The sequence below is a fragment of the Cydia fagiglandana genome, chromosome Z, assembly GCF_963556715.1.
Source record: "Cydia fagiglandana chromosome Z, ilCydFagi1.1, whole genome shotgun sequence".
Taxonomy (NCBI): domain Eukaryota; kingdom Metazoa; phylum Arthropoda; class Insecta; order Lepidoptera; family Tortricidae; genus Cydia; species Cydia fagiglandana.
In genome coordinates, this window is record NC_085959.1 from 24,943,689 (window position 1) to 24,959,181 (window position 15,493).

The 15,493-nt window shown below is 37.2% G+C and overlaps 1 protein-coding gene across 1 annotated transcript; it reads left to right on the top strand.

Moving 5' to 3' along the window:
* The first annotated feature begins 1,541 nt into the window (after nucleotides 1-1,541).
* Nucleotides 1,542-14,854, top strand: LOC134678610 (uncharacterized). Its single transcript, XM_063537239.1, has 9 exons — nucleotides 1,542-1,669; nucleotides 3,435-3,497; nucleotides 11,101-11,133; nucleotides 11,223-11,348; nucleotides 11,446-11,656; nucleotides 12,837-12,944; nucleotides 13,171-13,318; nucleotides 14,270-14,459; nucleotides 14,694-14,854. The coding sequence occupies exons 1-9, from the start codon at nucleotides 1,631-1,633 to the stop codon at nucleotides 14,814-14,816; spliced, it is 1,041 nt and encodes a 346-aa protein (XP_063393309.1). The 5' UTR covers nucleotides 1,542-1,630; the 3' UTR covers nucleotides 14,817-14,854.
* The last annotated feature ends 639 nt before the right edge of the window (nucleotides 14,855-15,493 follow it).

Here is a 15,493-nt window from a genome sequence, read left to right on the forward strand (position 1 = left end):
CTTATTGCACTGAGTTTTTAATTGCGTATTTTAAATATTTAGTTTTACGTATTTATCAATCAATTGATACATAATGCATATTTGTAATATAAATGAATACCTAATACAATACAAACTTAAACTAGTTAAACACTAAAAATCTATATCTCTTAAGGACTCTGGGGCATAGTGCGATAGTTCTCAATTTATTAATTTTACTGAATAGCGATTTGATTTGATGTTATTATTTGTTTGATTTTGACTTGTAAAAGTTGTAAACTGGCATTATATATATTACATATTATGGTAATAGTATAGTATTACCATAATAATATATATAATAGTAGTAGTGTAGTATAGTATAGTATGGTGGTAGTGGTGGTATGGTGGTGGTATTGGTATGGTATGGTATGGTGGTGGTGGTATGGTGGTGTGTAATGATCGCTATAACAATAAATGATCTGTTTTCATTCGATATAACAACATATGGCATAATTTTGAATGATATAACACTAAGATAATATAATCAACCATGTGTATACCAACAAAAGGAATAATTTTATAAGGTATAGTTAACGGTAGATATAAAATAAATTCAATATAACGAGTACCCAATATAATTATAAATGACATAATTTCTAGCTGTCGTCCCTAAAATTTAATCACCCAACATTTGTAAATGACTGAAAAATGTATTTTTATTAGTTATCGTATGTGAAATTATATGTATTAGTATCAATCCATAAAATATGCGGAGAGCTTACATTTAGAAATCATAACATCTATGTATATATTTGTCATATTAATATAGGTTTTAACATGCAAGTACGACTTGGTGACAAATCGACGAAGCCCCGCTTCGCGGGGCTTCTATTTCCTGCTCTGAGGGATTTTTATATAGGGGTCACTAACGAACCTAACTTACCCCAATCTGAAACTGCGGTTGTGCATGCTCTTCTTTGTTATGCGAGCCCCCCGAGCCGCCCTCCTCTTTAGACATGGGGATACCCGTGTCTATTTTTTAACCTATATATACTCGATACGATACTCCAATATCAAAAATATGTCTTTAAACATAATAGCCAATTAATGTTATACCGAACCTTTTATTACAAAATATGTGCGTTATACTACCTTGGCATTAGATTGAAAGTTATTATATCAAATACCTCTTATACTGTATGAGTGATATATCTGATAAAAATATGTCATTCGTAATCGTATAAATATTAAATAAATATAAATAAATATTATAAATATTATAGGACATTCTTACACAGATTGACTAAGTCCCACAGTAAGCTCAAGAAGGCTTAGGCTTAGGGTATGTATATGTTTTATAAATTATATCCTTTGATCGTTATATCCACCAATAATATATCCATAGTTGCTATATACAGCGAAACGCACCCATAAAGGACTATGACGTTTTTAGATTTTAACATTTATTTTCTCCGATTCAACTTCATATTAATTTACGCCCTTCTTCCTACTGGCGGCAGAAATCTTAGAAAGATTAACAATACAATAAAAGGTATGTTATTTAAGATCCAATTACTTTTAATGGTTTATGTGTAACGTCCAAATTGAAAACGGCAATTAAACATTTCAGTCGCAGTTAGCGCGAGATTTCTGAGGGGCCGCACCCACAATGGAATTTAAGAATATGGTGGTTTTAAGATCTTTTTGTGTAAGCATTTTAATACATTAACCCTTTATAGGGCTACTTGCACCATTCACTAACCTATGGTTTAGTGGTTAAACCTGGAGTTACCATGGTTACCAGTACAATTTCACACTGAGTTAACGGTTTAACCGGTTAACCCCGGGTTAGTGGGATGATGCAAGTGGCGCTTAGTGAGTAACGGCAAGATATTTGCCGTCATACCACTCATACATATGTTTTTTCTCAATGAACGTGTTGTTAGTTAATATACATTTTGGTTAGCATAAGAGAATATACTCGGACCAATCTACGATGATAAACGTTATTCCATCTCTTGTTAAATCATGATTCTTAGACCTGAACTTAAATTTAACTATTGCCTACATTAGAACAAAAATGTTGTACTTAAATAAAATTTTATTTGCTGGATTTATCCAATAGTCACAATTTTCTAGTTTCAGAGACAAGTTTGGCGATATATATAGTTTAAAGAAAAAAATCTGTTAATTGATAATTTTTAAAAATGTAACGGCAATATATTTGCCACTATCCGTTAAGTCTGGTGTTTATTAAAGGAAAGAGTAGGTTAGGCGACTATTGTTATTGATTTATATAAATAGCTTAATTCAATACTTCAAATTATTACATGCTATTAACCTAAATATCCACAGTCTTGCTAGGATTACAATACTTACGAGGAAATAATATGCAATACCTACATATAATAGTATATATTATAAATAGAATAAACAAATCTTTTTAACTTAAATAAAGGTATTAATTATTTCTTATCATTCTATTGGTTTTTAATTTATTTATTTTAGATACTTCATGCCACCCGTAGTTCCGCGGCAAACTGACATGACGGTCTTGTCACTTACTGCCCTTGGATGATAGCGGCAAACATATTTGCCGTCTTATAATTCGGAAACGCCGAAATAATATATATATTTTCACCACACCAGCTCGGAAAGGCTTACTTTGCACTTCGAAAACTGATAGCAAAGTTGCATTTTATTCACATGTGAGACAAAGTAAACAAATGCAAATTTTGAGTTAGTTTCTTATGTTGGCTGGTAGAATTGACTTTTAAATTATGATTTTGGATGACAAATATTTAATAACATTCATTTTGATTTGATTTTGTTTGATATTTTACATTAAATTATATTATATTACATATTTATATAACATTAAATTTGTTTCGGGTTGGTGTGGTGAAAAATTTTGTGTTTCACTCGGGGGCAAATTTTGTTTAACCCTCGTGCTTTGAAACCCTCGCAACGCTCAAGATTCCATTTTTCGAACCACTCGCTACGCTCGTGGTTCAATTTTGGAATCTCTCGCTTGCTCGGATATCAATATTAGCACGAGCGGTTAAACAACAACTTTGCCCCCTTGTAAAACAAATAACTATTCTCATTCTCAAGAATCATAAAAAAAAAACAAAAACTTTTAATATTACTACACCTTATAAAACCGCCACGTCTGTCTGTTTGTATGTATGTATGTTCGCGATAAACCAAAAACTACTGAACGGGATCCACAAACGCCAGATTCTCAGTTTTGGTAAAAAATTGTTAGAATTGTAAACGGTTTTTTAAATTTATTTTATAGATGTTTTTGAGGGCTCCTTACCTCAAAAGGAAAAAAATGGAACCCATATAGGATCACTTTGTTGAAGTTTGTTGTCCGTCCGTCTATCCGTCTGTCAAGACCCTTTATCTCGGAAACGGGTGGAAGTATCGAGTTAAAATTAATTGTGATTGTAAATTGTATTTTATTTTAGTTGCTCCTGTTAACTGGACTATCACATGGCAAAGGCGACGGGACAGGCGCTAGTTTACAAATAGTATGTACAAACCGGTGCTAAATGTATTTAAACCTATATATATAATTTGCAATTAAATTAATTGAATGATTTAAACATATTTAACTCAAAAACACTTATAAGGATACTCTCCTTGTCCTGACAGTATGCCTGTCGATTTGTTAGCCGTTCGTCTGGCTCGCATTTGGTCCAGGTCGCTGTTTGTCCATAAGTGTTTAGTCCAATACGCAATTTGCCCTAAAATCCGGACCAACAGCGAATTGGCTTAGTAGCAGTTGGTCCCAATCGGAGTTCGCCATATAAGCATTTTGACATAATCGCTGCTCGCCTTAAAAGCAGTTTGTCCTATACGCAGTTAACCCTTTTTTCGTAATATTATCCACATCGTCAAACAGTCAACAATGTATTTTAGGTACTTAAATAAGTATGAGAGTGTTATGGACAGACAATAATATTGTGTCATTTTAATTTATCATATTATACCGGAGAAGCACTTAGCGCCACTTGAACCATCCCAGTTACCCCGGATTAACCGGTTAAACCGTTAACCCGGTGTCAAAGTGTACTGGAAACCATGGTAACTCAAGGTTTAACCGGTTAACCCCGAGTTGGTGGGATGGTGCAAGTAGCCCTTAAGGAGGTTATTAATACATAGGTTAAATTAGATTTCGATATTATCCTGGCCGCTAATAAAAAAACATGACGTAATGTCAAATTTACAATGAGATATTCATTCGATTTTATTGTGAATATTTAACAATTTTAATTTTGTTGAAAATCTTTATGTTAAGACGAGATGGATATAACTTTTATAGCGAGCAAAAGGGGTCATCCCGTGTTACTGAGACAAGGTCACCGGTACCACCTAAATACGAAAAATGATACCGGCAGCTCTCTTTGGCGTTGTCATAATAGAAGTGAGTGCAGTGCCTCTGTAACCCTAAATATTGACCGCGATTGTGTGATAAGAGAAACCGAACATACGTGTGAGCCTGACCACGCGAAAAATATAATCGATATTACATTTGAAGAGTGTAAGAAGAAAGTAACTGCCGATCTTGGATCTGTCCAAGGAATATTTGAGGATTCATTTATACAGCTGGCAGAGAGCGGTTTGGTGGAACCAGAAGAAATTCCTTTATATCATTCCAAAAGAGATACTCTCTATAGACATAAAAAGAAAATGTTAGATATAAAGAGCTTATCATTCCGCTGTTTAAGTGATGTCACAATTCCAAAAGCATTGGCCGAAAACTTTTTAGTTATTGAAGAAGGAGACGACAATAAAATTTTGGTATTTTGTACCAACTTAGCCAAGCAATTGATCCGAGAAAACGCATGTACGATTTTTGCTGATGGTACTCGCAAAAGAGCGTCTAAACCTTTTCGTCAAATATACACATTGCACGCAGAAATAGGTTCCACCACTTCTCGCCCAAATATTGTGCCAATAGTGTATTGTCTTTTACCAGATCAGACACAAGCTACCTATGAAAGGTTGTTTACCTGTTTAAAACAGGAGCTGGGCTTAGACATTAGTCATTTCAAGTCCGACTTCGAAATTGCACAAATAAATGCTATAAGAGCGGTTTATCCTGGCGCAAAAATCAGTGGCTGCTATTTCCACTTAGATATGAGCGCCGCACCGGCGCGCCGCCGCCGCCGACAAAATTTTCGCGCCGCCGCCGCCGACGTTGCGCTATCGGCGTGGCATCGGCGTGACCTTGTAGATAGTTTCAGAATCAGATGATATATATTTTAGGTAGTTTAGATCTTTAACGGGGCTAGTCTGAATAGCTTATAGACATTCAAAAGGTATTTTAGATCCAAAAAATTCAAAAATATCGATCATCATCATCATCAGCCTACTCTCGTCCACTGTTGGACATAGGCCTCTCTTATTGCACGCCATTGAGCACGATTTGCGTCATTTGCGGCAACTCTGATCCAGTTCTTGCCAGCCGCCTTGCGAAGGTCATCGCTCCATCTAGTCTGCGGGCGTCCTACGCTACGTTTGCCGATGCGCGGTCTCCACTCAAGAACTCGTCTACCCCAACGGTTATCGGTTCTACGGCTAATATGACCGGCCTACTGCCACTTCAGCTTGCTAATCCGGTGGGCTATGTCGACGACTTTAGTTCTCTGACGGATGACTTCATTTCGAATACGATCCCTCAGAGAGACTCCGAGCATAGCCCTTTCCATAGCTCGCTGAGCAACTTTATGGACCAGTCCTACCGTGAGTGTCCACGTATCGGCTCCGTATGTTATCACGGGTAGGACGCACTGATTGAAGACTTTTGTCTTCAGACTCTGTGGGATTGATGACGTGAAGACTCGACGAAGCTTCCCATATGCTGCCCAGCCCAGCTGTATCCTTCTATTCTACTCTTTCTCGAAGTTGTTCCTTCCTAGCTGCAGTATTTGCCCGAGGTAGACGTATTCCTGAACAACCTCGAGAACAGCCCCTTGTACTGCAATAGGTCCCGGAGCAACACGTTCGTTGAACATAACTTTTGTTTTGTCCAAATTCATCCGGAGACCTTTGCGTTGAGAAGAATCAGCTAGACAGGTCAGCTATGCTCTAAATCCTGCAACGTCTCAGCCATGATGACGATGTAGTCCGCAAATCGCAAGTGTGAGATGTACTCGCCATTAATGTTGATACCATGTTCCTTCCAGTCGAGCGTTTTAAATATAATATATCCTCCAATGCATTTGTGATCAATTTGGGGAAATCACATCCCCTTGTCTCATACCACGATGCATGGGAATAGGCTTAGTCTGCTGGTTTTGGACTTGGACAGTCATGGTAGCTGCGTTGTACAGACATCTCAACACTTGGATATATCGCCAGTCGACTTGGCATCGCTGCAGGGAATCCAGAACAGCCCAGATTTCAATGGAGTCAAAGGCTTTCTCATAGTCCACAAATGCTGTGCAGGTACAGGTGCCGATTATACTCCTCAGTCTTCTGTATAATCTGCCGCACTGTGAAGAGAAAGTCTCCCATCGAAGAGAACGGCGTTAAAGATGTTCTGGAGCTCCTTCAGTGCAGGTTTGCCTCCCGCTTTCAGAAGCTCAGTTGTAACGGCGTCGAAGGCGTCGGAATCAGGTCTTCGGTATTAGGTGGAGCTCGGCCTTGGCCATAAATCGGTTTATTGGGTCGATATTGGTTAATGACGGACCTTGATTTTCCCCACTTCGGCTCTTTGGACTGTCGACCAGACGTTTCCCTAATACAGTCAATCCGCTACTTCTTACTTAGCACAAAAGATAAGGGCCACGCAAAGATCTTCCGACTAGGGTCTCGCCAAGATTAAGACCGCCTCTGATGCTGCCCGATATCGTTTATACTACATAAAACAATTTCGTACCTTTGTTCAATAAATATTGCTTGAAATTGAAAAATGCACTTATTTTATAACTTTCTTACAGCAAAAATATGTATTTTCCGTAATATTTTGGTTCTAATTCTTTTTTCATTAATCAAAGGTGTTTCAAGGCCACGCCGCCGATTCGCCGCCGCCGCCGACCGATTTTGACCGGCGCGCCGCCGCCGGCTAAATGCCTATCGGCGCTCATATCTATTTCCACTACCAAAAGGCGATTAGAAAAAAAATCAGGGAGTTAAATTTAAACAAGACGTCTGATGGTAGAAAGGTTAAAAGATACTGTTCGTATTTAAACCTGTTACCATTACCAACACGCTTTTTAGCGGAAACTTGGTTGGAGATAATAGGGACAGCGGGATCCATTCAGAACACTGATGAATTTATTGCTTTTCAGCAATACTTTTTAAAGCAATGGATACCTTTGTTTCCTATTTTAAGTGTTGCTCATGAAAAACAAAGGACGACAAATCTTGTCGAAGGGTGGCATAATAGAATTAACAAGAAGATACCAGTTAAGCCAAATTTACTGCTGTTAGTTCAGCAATTAAAAAAGGAAGGGCGGCATTTTGACATGGTAATAAGAAGAAATTCTTCAATTAGCAGGAAAAGAAGGTTGCGTGACATAAAGTTTAACCGCATGCTAAAAAAAGCTTATAGAAAGCTAGAAGGAAATGAGATCCAACCAAGCCAATTCCTAAAAAAAATTATATTTTTTAAAATGGTTCATTAACAAGTCTGTTACTAGTTGGGTTTAATTTCCTTCTAGAATAAAATAACGCTTATAAGTAGTGGTTTTAAAAGTTAACCCTTATCTTGGCGTTGTAACACCCGTGATACATGGAACATTAACCCTTAAATGCATGATTTTTTCTTTTTGTCCGAAATTTATACATTATCACATAATTGTTTGCCGATTCTAGGAAAAATAGTAGAAAAAAATATAACTTCGATTTTCACTCCGAAATCAGTGTTAGAAGTTGAATTGGCTAAATCATATTTATGTAAATATGTAATTTTCAGTAATATATAAATGAAATTTTTACTACCATTAGAAAGGTACACTATTTGTGATATACCTATGATAAAGTTTTTAAATATAACATAACATTATTACATACCCCGAAAGAACCGTCCAAAATCACATACTAAAAATTATCAACTTGTGGATTTTTCCAAGTTTGCCGACTTTTCGTCTTAAAACGAATGTAATTTTTATAAATTAAAAATATAGCGTAAATTTAACCCTTAAATCATCACCCTATTACTTGACGTTTGGTATAAAGGTGCGTTCAAGAACGTAAGCCTTTTTATTTTAAAACTGTGAGCTGTCTAATGGTTTGTAGACATTTGGCAACACTATGCATTTAAGGGTTAAAAAATCTAGCAGGTTCACTTTATTACTTATTAAAATATTTCTGCTATAAATATGTCGAACTTCCCTCATTTATTATAGCAAAAATAATACATATTAGGATTTACATAGTGATCGTATTTAAAAACATTTAACACACAGAATATTTACATGAAACTGTTATGTATCATATTTGATACATTTCCAAGAACTCAGAAAAGTACATGTGTATTACATTTAATAGATTGCCAAGTTGTAGACAAAATAGGTGTACCTACATGATACATTTTAATTTTTATTGTTTGATACTTTTGGGGAGTTGCAATACCTACAACTATGTACATGTTTTAAATATGTTATATTAGTTGTCATACTATATTTAGTTAGTGAACTTACATTTTTAAAGTAATAGATATCTCTTCTTAATCGCTCCCCCATTGCTGAGGATCGTGACTCCACTTGCGATTTATAAATTGCCTCCAACTGTTGCGGTCTGATGCTTGATGGAAGGCGGTGGTAACAGGTAGCTCCAGCTGTTCGGAGATCTGGTCCGACCATCTCTTTGGACTTCGTCCTCTAGGTCTTTTACCCTCGACCTTTCCCGTCACCACTAGTTTTTCTAAATTGTTGGCCCCTCTTCGTGCGATATGGCCAAAGTAGGTAACAACACGGTGTAGACATATAGAGGACAGACGTTGGGTGTTCTCCATTCTGAGTTCTTTGAGGATCGAAGCGTTTGTGCGGTGGGCTGTCCAAGGAATCCTTAACATACGGCGCCAGCACCACATTTCGAAAGCATCGATCCTCTGCCTATCAGCGGCTTTCAGCGTCCAGGTTTCGGCCCCATACAGAAATATGGAGAAATAAGTAATAGATATATAAACTGTATATTCGTAGACCGTAGCGCGGCAAATTTTGTTTATGGCAAAAAATGTCCCCTAAGTTATAAAAAAAAGTATTTTTTACTATTTAAATTATTTGTATACTCTCCCTATTTCACATATTTTTTGTTAACGTGTTTCTTTTTATTTCTACGGAATTCATATTCTAAAAAGTTGGCAACTAGTTTGTCGAGGGATTGGCATTGTATTAAATATGATACTTTATGATTTTTCGAAACTGGAAAACACGGATTTTTTTTTCATTATTTTTCAATAGTCTAATATGGTCAATAGATGTCAAAAAACTAAAAAAAAAAATTGAAATATTTTGAGCCTTGCCAAGACAAGGGTGGAAGTGTACAACATATCACGGGTTAACACCCGTAACCAAAGCCAAGAGAAGGACCTAAGTGTAGGATTGTTTTTTTTTGTTGATGTTAAGATACATGTTAAGTTATGTTTTGTTAAAATAAGTAAACAGTTTTGCCAAAATGAGAGTTTTCTTACAACAACGCTGCTTTACGATTGTATATTAATTAGCTCTAACCTCTTATAAAAACGGCTACAAATATAATGACCACCAAAAACCATTTGCTATCGCTCTTAAACCGTTATTAATTTCGTTCGTACCAATACCGGTTTATTACGGTAACGTGTTGTAAAAGAACAAATTAATTTCGGTAACCGATATTCCCGAAGAACGGAATTATAACGTTCTTCCCTAAGAACGGAATTATTTTGTTCTCCAAACCATTATTATTCTGTTCTGAGCCGCGCGCCTAATGGCTCCTCTACACGATGGACCAACGTCGGCCACTCCAAGGGACGCATTTATGCGTTAGAGGGAGCAAGTGATATTGCTATCTCATTCTGCCGCATGGCTGCGTCCCTTGGAGTGGCCGGCGTTAGCCCATCGTATAGAGGGCCATTTTCACTTAATTGAACACCTTTAACGGCCGGTTAGCAATCGTTACAAAACTGATGGTCAATGTCAAATCCCATACATTTTGTCAGGAATGTAACGGTTAGACGTTACTGAAACACGACTTAAGTCGCGCTTAACTTTTACAAGTAAAATGAATATGCCCAGAGGAGTCATAAAGGAGCAAAGCATGTGCCGCCGTTTTCCTTTGTAGAAGCCGACACAGAACTGCTCTCCCTTTCCCACACGAAGATAATTCGTATTTTTGTTTCGTTCGGTTAGCCATTTGACATTGCCACGTGCCACGTGGTCTAGGTGCCAGCCGGCACGGCACTGAGGATTGCTTTGATTATTACTTGAGTTGTAACTTTCGGGAGTGTAAAACTGTAAGTGTTAAGATTCGTCTCAACAAGATCTTTGACACTAGGTGATACTCAGGGTCTGATGATGAAGCCGGAAGGTTGCCACGGCTACTTACCAATCAACGATGTACTGAACTACTTACCATGATGACTGGTCTGGCCTAGTGGGTAGTGACCCTGCCCGTGTAGCCAATGGTCCTGCGTTCAAATACCGATAAGGGCATTTATTTGTGTGATGAGCGCAGATAATTGTTCCTGAGTCATGGATGTTTTCTATATATTTAAGTATATATTTGTATATAACATATATCGTTGTCTGGGTACCTACAACACAAGCCTTCTTCAGCTTACCGTGGGATTTAGTCAATTTGTGTATATATTTATTTAATATTTATATTTACTTAGTGTTTACGAAAAAAGGGTTAACTGCGTATAGGACAAACTGCTTTTAAGGCGAGCAGCGATTATGTCAAAATGCTTATATGGCGAACTCCGATTGGGAGCCAATTCGCTGTTGGTCCGGATTTTAGGGCAAATTGCGTATTGGACTAAACGCTTATGGACAAACAGCGACCTGGACCAAATGCGAGCCAGACGAACGGCTAACAAATCTGCCTGTCTGTTAGGAGCCTTTTTTCAGGAACACGTAGAGATCCCAAATTGAAATCAATATCAAATATGCAGATTTATAACTGCGATCCATTGTGTTTCAGCTCGCTCGGCTATCATTTCCTACTGTTGAGACGGTAAATATTTCACTTGATTTTTCTTTATTATAAATAACATAACGCAATGAATTTCTCTAACCACTATTTGTATTTTCCATTGTTCCCAGAGGGCATACAATTTACCACCGACGTCGGAGGTAGACCCGAAACACAGCTATGCAGATGAAAAATTTGAGAAGCTCAAGGTGTATTACAGTTACATGAATGGACGCATACGCGAACCTCACAATCCGGTAAGTGCCTACTTACCTTGTAAAACCCAACTATTTATGAAAATTGTTATTAATTGTGTCACAGGATTAGTTATGATAATTGTTACTTTTTTAACAGGCAGAACGTGCTGAAATCCTGGAAAGCGCCGAGCAGAAACTTTTCGACTTTATTGATTCCCATATCAAAGACCTGAAGAGGTTACTCTTTGCTACCGATAGCGCGCTCATGTCGATGGTACTACTTAAGCTGAACAAAAAGATGGACACAAGCGAAGCGAAGATCAAGTCTACACAGGCAAAAATACCATTCGGCCTGTATGCCAGTCCAGGTAAGCTTAGTAAATAAGCGGATGGGAAAATAGCAAGCTACGCCACAGAATAAGTAATAGTATTATCATACAGAACGGACACGCACCGCCCCGCCCCGACTCGGATTACCTCGCCCCGCGACTGAGTTCTGACGGACTCCTGACGTACGCTCAGTTCGGCTAGCGACGCCGCGACGCGATGACGCAACGTTCAAAATGCCGGTGTATTGTGCGATGTACGGGTAGTATATGGATACCTACTTATTGTAGAAATGAATAATAATATAGTTTTCCAAAGAGACGAAATATGTATCAGTAAATAAGGCTATACTTTTGCGTAATAATTATAATATCATATGAATTAAAACCCGTTCGTTGAATTTGTGAATGCTAAGCCAACATTTAATATTTAAAGTACCTACCTAAGGTAAGGGGTCATCCATTAATTACGTCACACGAATTTCTAGGTTTTTTAACCCCTCCCCCCCTCCTTGTCACATTTGGCAAACCCCTCCCCCCTAGTGTTACGTCACATTTTTTCTACGAAATCGCCAAATCGAATTAAGTAAGTACCTAAGTATTATTAATATTTTATCAAAATATTTTTGACGATATAAATATTAGTAATTTTATAAAATTTTATATTTTATAAACCTATATTTTGTTAAACATAAAACTATATTTTGTTTTTTTACGTATTTCGGTCGAATTATGCAACGCAGCGGGCCGCTCGTCGTGTCCTTCGGCCGGCCTCGGCAAACCTCGGCTTCGCCTTCCCCGCGCGCCGCACGAGTCAGCCCTAAGCCACTTACTCACACAATGACGCGTGTACAGACGTGCCGTGCACACATATAAACGCAAATGATTTTCGATGTATGGCGTGTTCGCCCTGTGGCTACGCTGTTTATGTCTTTTAGTCATTTATATTAATAATATTAATAAAAAAAAGACTGTCAAGTAAAATATACAAATGGTTATTTTAGGCAAGTTGTATTATATACCTTTAGATACTAAGCTAAAGTGGATTCTTTGAAAGAAGCTCGTTACCAAGTATGTTTAAAAATCGGTAATGGAAAAGTCAAATTTTGTAGACGGTAGAGACTTATAGTCCCATTTCGAAGATATTAACCAACCGTAGCTAGAAATTGGGAAAGTCTCATTAATATTAAACAAAGTATTTATTTATATATACATCTTGCAGAGTTCAAATGCCTAGGCACATCCTACTTCATCGCCTCTGCGCACAGTCAGGAGGATGCACAGATGATTCTCGCTAGCGAACGCAAACCACACTGCTACACCTTCAGAGGTATATAAATATAACTAGTTTACTTGTTTACAGCATTCGGACGCAGCTAAAAACACGTTCTATCATCTAATTTCGGTTTGAGACGTACTAACAATTAATGAATACAGTATTATTTTAATTTTAGATTTGTGTCTCATGAAGCTAGAAAGATCTTAGTAATTTAGTAACTAATAGTTTTTGACACTTTTATTAAAGCTTATATAAACTAGCAAAACATTTTTCTTAGGTGCCTTCGCCTTCCAAGGTTTCTACCACCGCCATTCAGAGACGACGTACGTAGGACCCCATGCGGAACAGTTCCAAGCCAAAGACCCGAGCCAGGGACTCTACTGCCATTCCGATGATAACTGGAGTGACGCCCAGTGCATTTACAAGTTAGCCTATTTCATCCATTTTCTGACTAACTACTATTCTTATATCTATTTTTCTCAAAAATGGACGGCAAAGTCGACTTTGCCGTCTAAAAAATAGGTCGCGAAGCGCGTAGTTTATGGTCAGTCAAAAATTAAAAAGTTAAAAACATTGCAGTCTCGATTTTGGGACTGCAATGTTGCATACAAATTCCATTATTTGTCGAGTTCCAAATTTTTTAAAAGTTGAAATGACCATATCAAATGAAGGCACAGGCCCATTAAACAGCCAAACAGATGATTAGTACCGCGACTATTTAGATGTCTCAAATAGGTTGGCGTATTTTCGGCAGAAAAATACACTTCTATTTTTTTATTAAAAAAAATAAAAAGGCGGCAAGGACTTTTTTCTGTCAAAATATATATGTAAGAACGTTGCTTTTGTAAAATATTTCTATGATATTTATATTTCTTGCACCATTTTTGAGAAAAGCACTATATATGACTCGGCTGGAAGGCTATTTGCTGGCTTCGGATTCAATTAAACGGACTCCCAAGGTCGTCCGTTTAAAACGAATCCTCAGCCTGCAAGTAGCTACTTCCGAGCCTCGACAATAATGTACTATTAAGAAGGCACTAACAATGTAATAAAATCTTGCAAGTGTATACTTATCCATAAGAGTAGATAGTTAAAATTTTAAGTGTTTTTCTGTTGCCGCTGAAGAACTAATGAAAGCAAAATTGATAATGTTTGCCACTTTTTGCGTGGAGGACAGGAAACATTTTTGTTTTTATGTTTTCCCAATCATTGTTTAACATATTTACAGACATCAAAAAATACTATAACTATAAAATTATATAAATCCGTTAAGCGTGAGTCGGTTTTAATATCATTGTAAAATTTCTCGACTCGTTGTGGAGTAGGTACCTATACCACCAGTGCTTATGATAACTTACCTAATTAATAAATTCCAGAATCAATCCTCGTGAAGAATTTCCCGAGTCTGTAGAGTACGAACCGAAGATCTCCTACTGGTGCGGCCCATACCGCTACTTCATTCCTGCCACCACCGACGTACGATGCATCTTCTCCATATTTTCAATGAACTTCGTGCTGCGTTTCGGCTACGACGCAGTCACCTATAAGAGTTCAGACCTCTCATTCGTTAGTATAAATCACAAATACTCCTTTTTAACCGACTTCAAAGTTTACCTTTACAAAAGTTTTTAGCGATTTCAGGCTAATATTTCGAAGGACCGGTTTTTTTTAAATATGTACATACATTCAGTTTCCGGATTATCTAGTATGTTTGTCATCCTTTTGCCTTTATGCATTATTGCAAAGATTTATTTTTGCTTTAACTAAAAATGTACATTTCATATCAAAATGTTGTTACAGATGTACCAGAACGGACAAGTGTTTTATACAGACGAACCATGGGCCGGAATGTCTTGCTGGAACTGGGCCTGCAAATGGCGCCATAACCAGAACCAGCGTGGCAACGAATTTTTCGTCAATTGAAATTAGGCATTCAATAATAAAATGTTTTTAACAACTAATATTTATATTTCAAATTGTATGTTTTCAGTACATACTTACTCATGCGTATATTGCGTATACAGGATGCCCCAAGTTATCTCAGGTTTGTGCGGTTCGCCTCGAAATTAACATTATTTTTAATTGCACCGCAAATTTTAAGAAAAGTTCATTTAGAAACATTTAAGAGGGCGTCTCTTCAACTACTGTAAACAAACAATATACTTCCTTAAGGTGGATGTCTAGGGATGGAATGCCGATTATCAGCCAAAAGATGGCGGCACTGTGCACGAATTGTGGATTTTCACTATTTCTCCCAAAATACAAAGTTTCATAAGATGTGTTGATATGCGCGAAAACTATAAAAAATACTACATCCAAATCGAGACATGTTCAACTCAACATTGTCTCATTTCGTTATTATCGGAATCCAACTGCAAAATATTTACAAGAAGATGACATTTTTCTCCACATACCTATATATTTTTGAGAAAAATATAGCTAGGTATTTTAGTTTAAAAATCATTGTTACAATAAATATAGGCTTTTCCAGAGAACATTTACCGAAACGAAAGCAGAATTCACAAGGGTTTTCGGTGGACGACCGTAACGCGAATGATTGTTTGGACTGACCTTTCTATAAATATATAAATGTATTTTAT

What these genes read in the sequence shown, in the direction of transcription:
- LOC134678610 (XM_063537239.1), top strand. Translation starts at nt 1,631, where the DNA reads ATGGAATTTAAGAATATGGTGGTTTTAAGATCTTTTTGT. An exon ending in GACGCCCAGTGCATTTACAA is followed by an intron (nt 13,319 to 14,269) that starts GTTAGCCTATTT and finishes AATAAATTCCAG; the next exon opens with AATCAATCCTCGTGAAGAAT. An exon ending in AGAGTTCAGACCTCTCATTC is followed by an intron (nt 14,460 to 14,693) that starts GTTAGTATAAAT and finishes ATGTTGTTACAG; the next exon opens with ATGTACCAGAACGGACAAGT.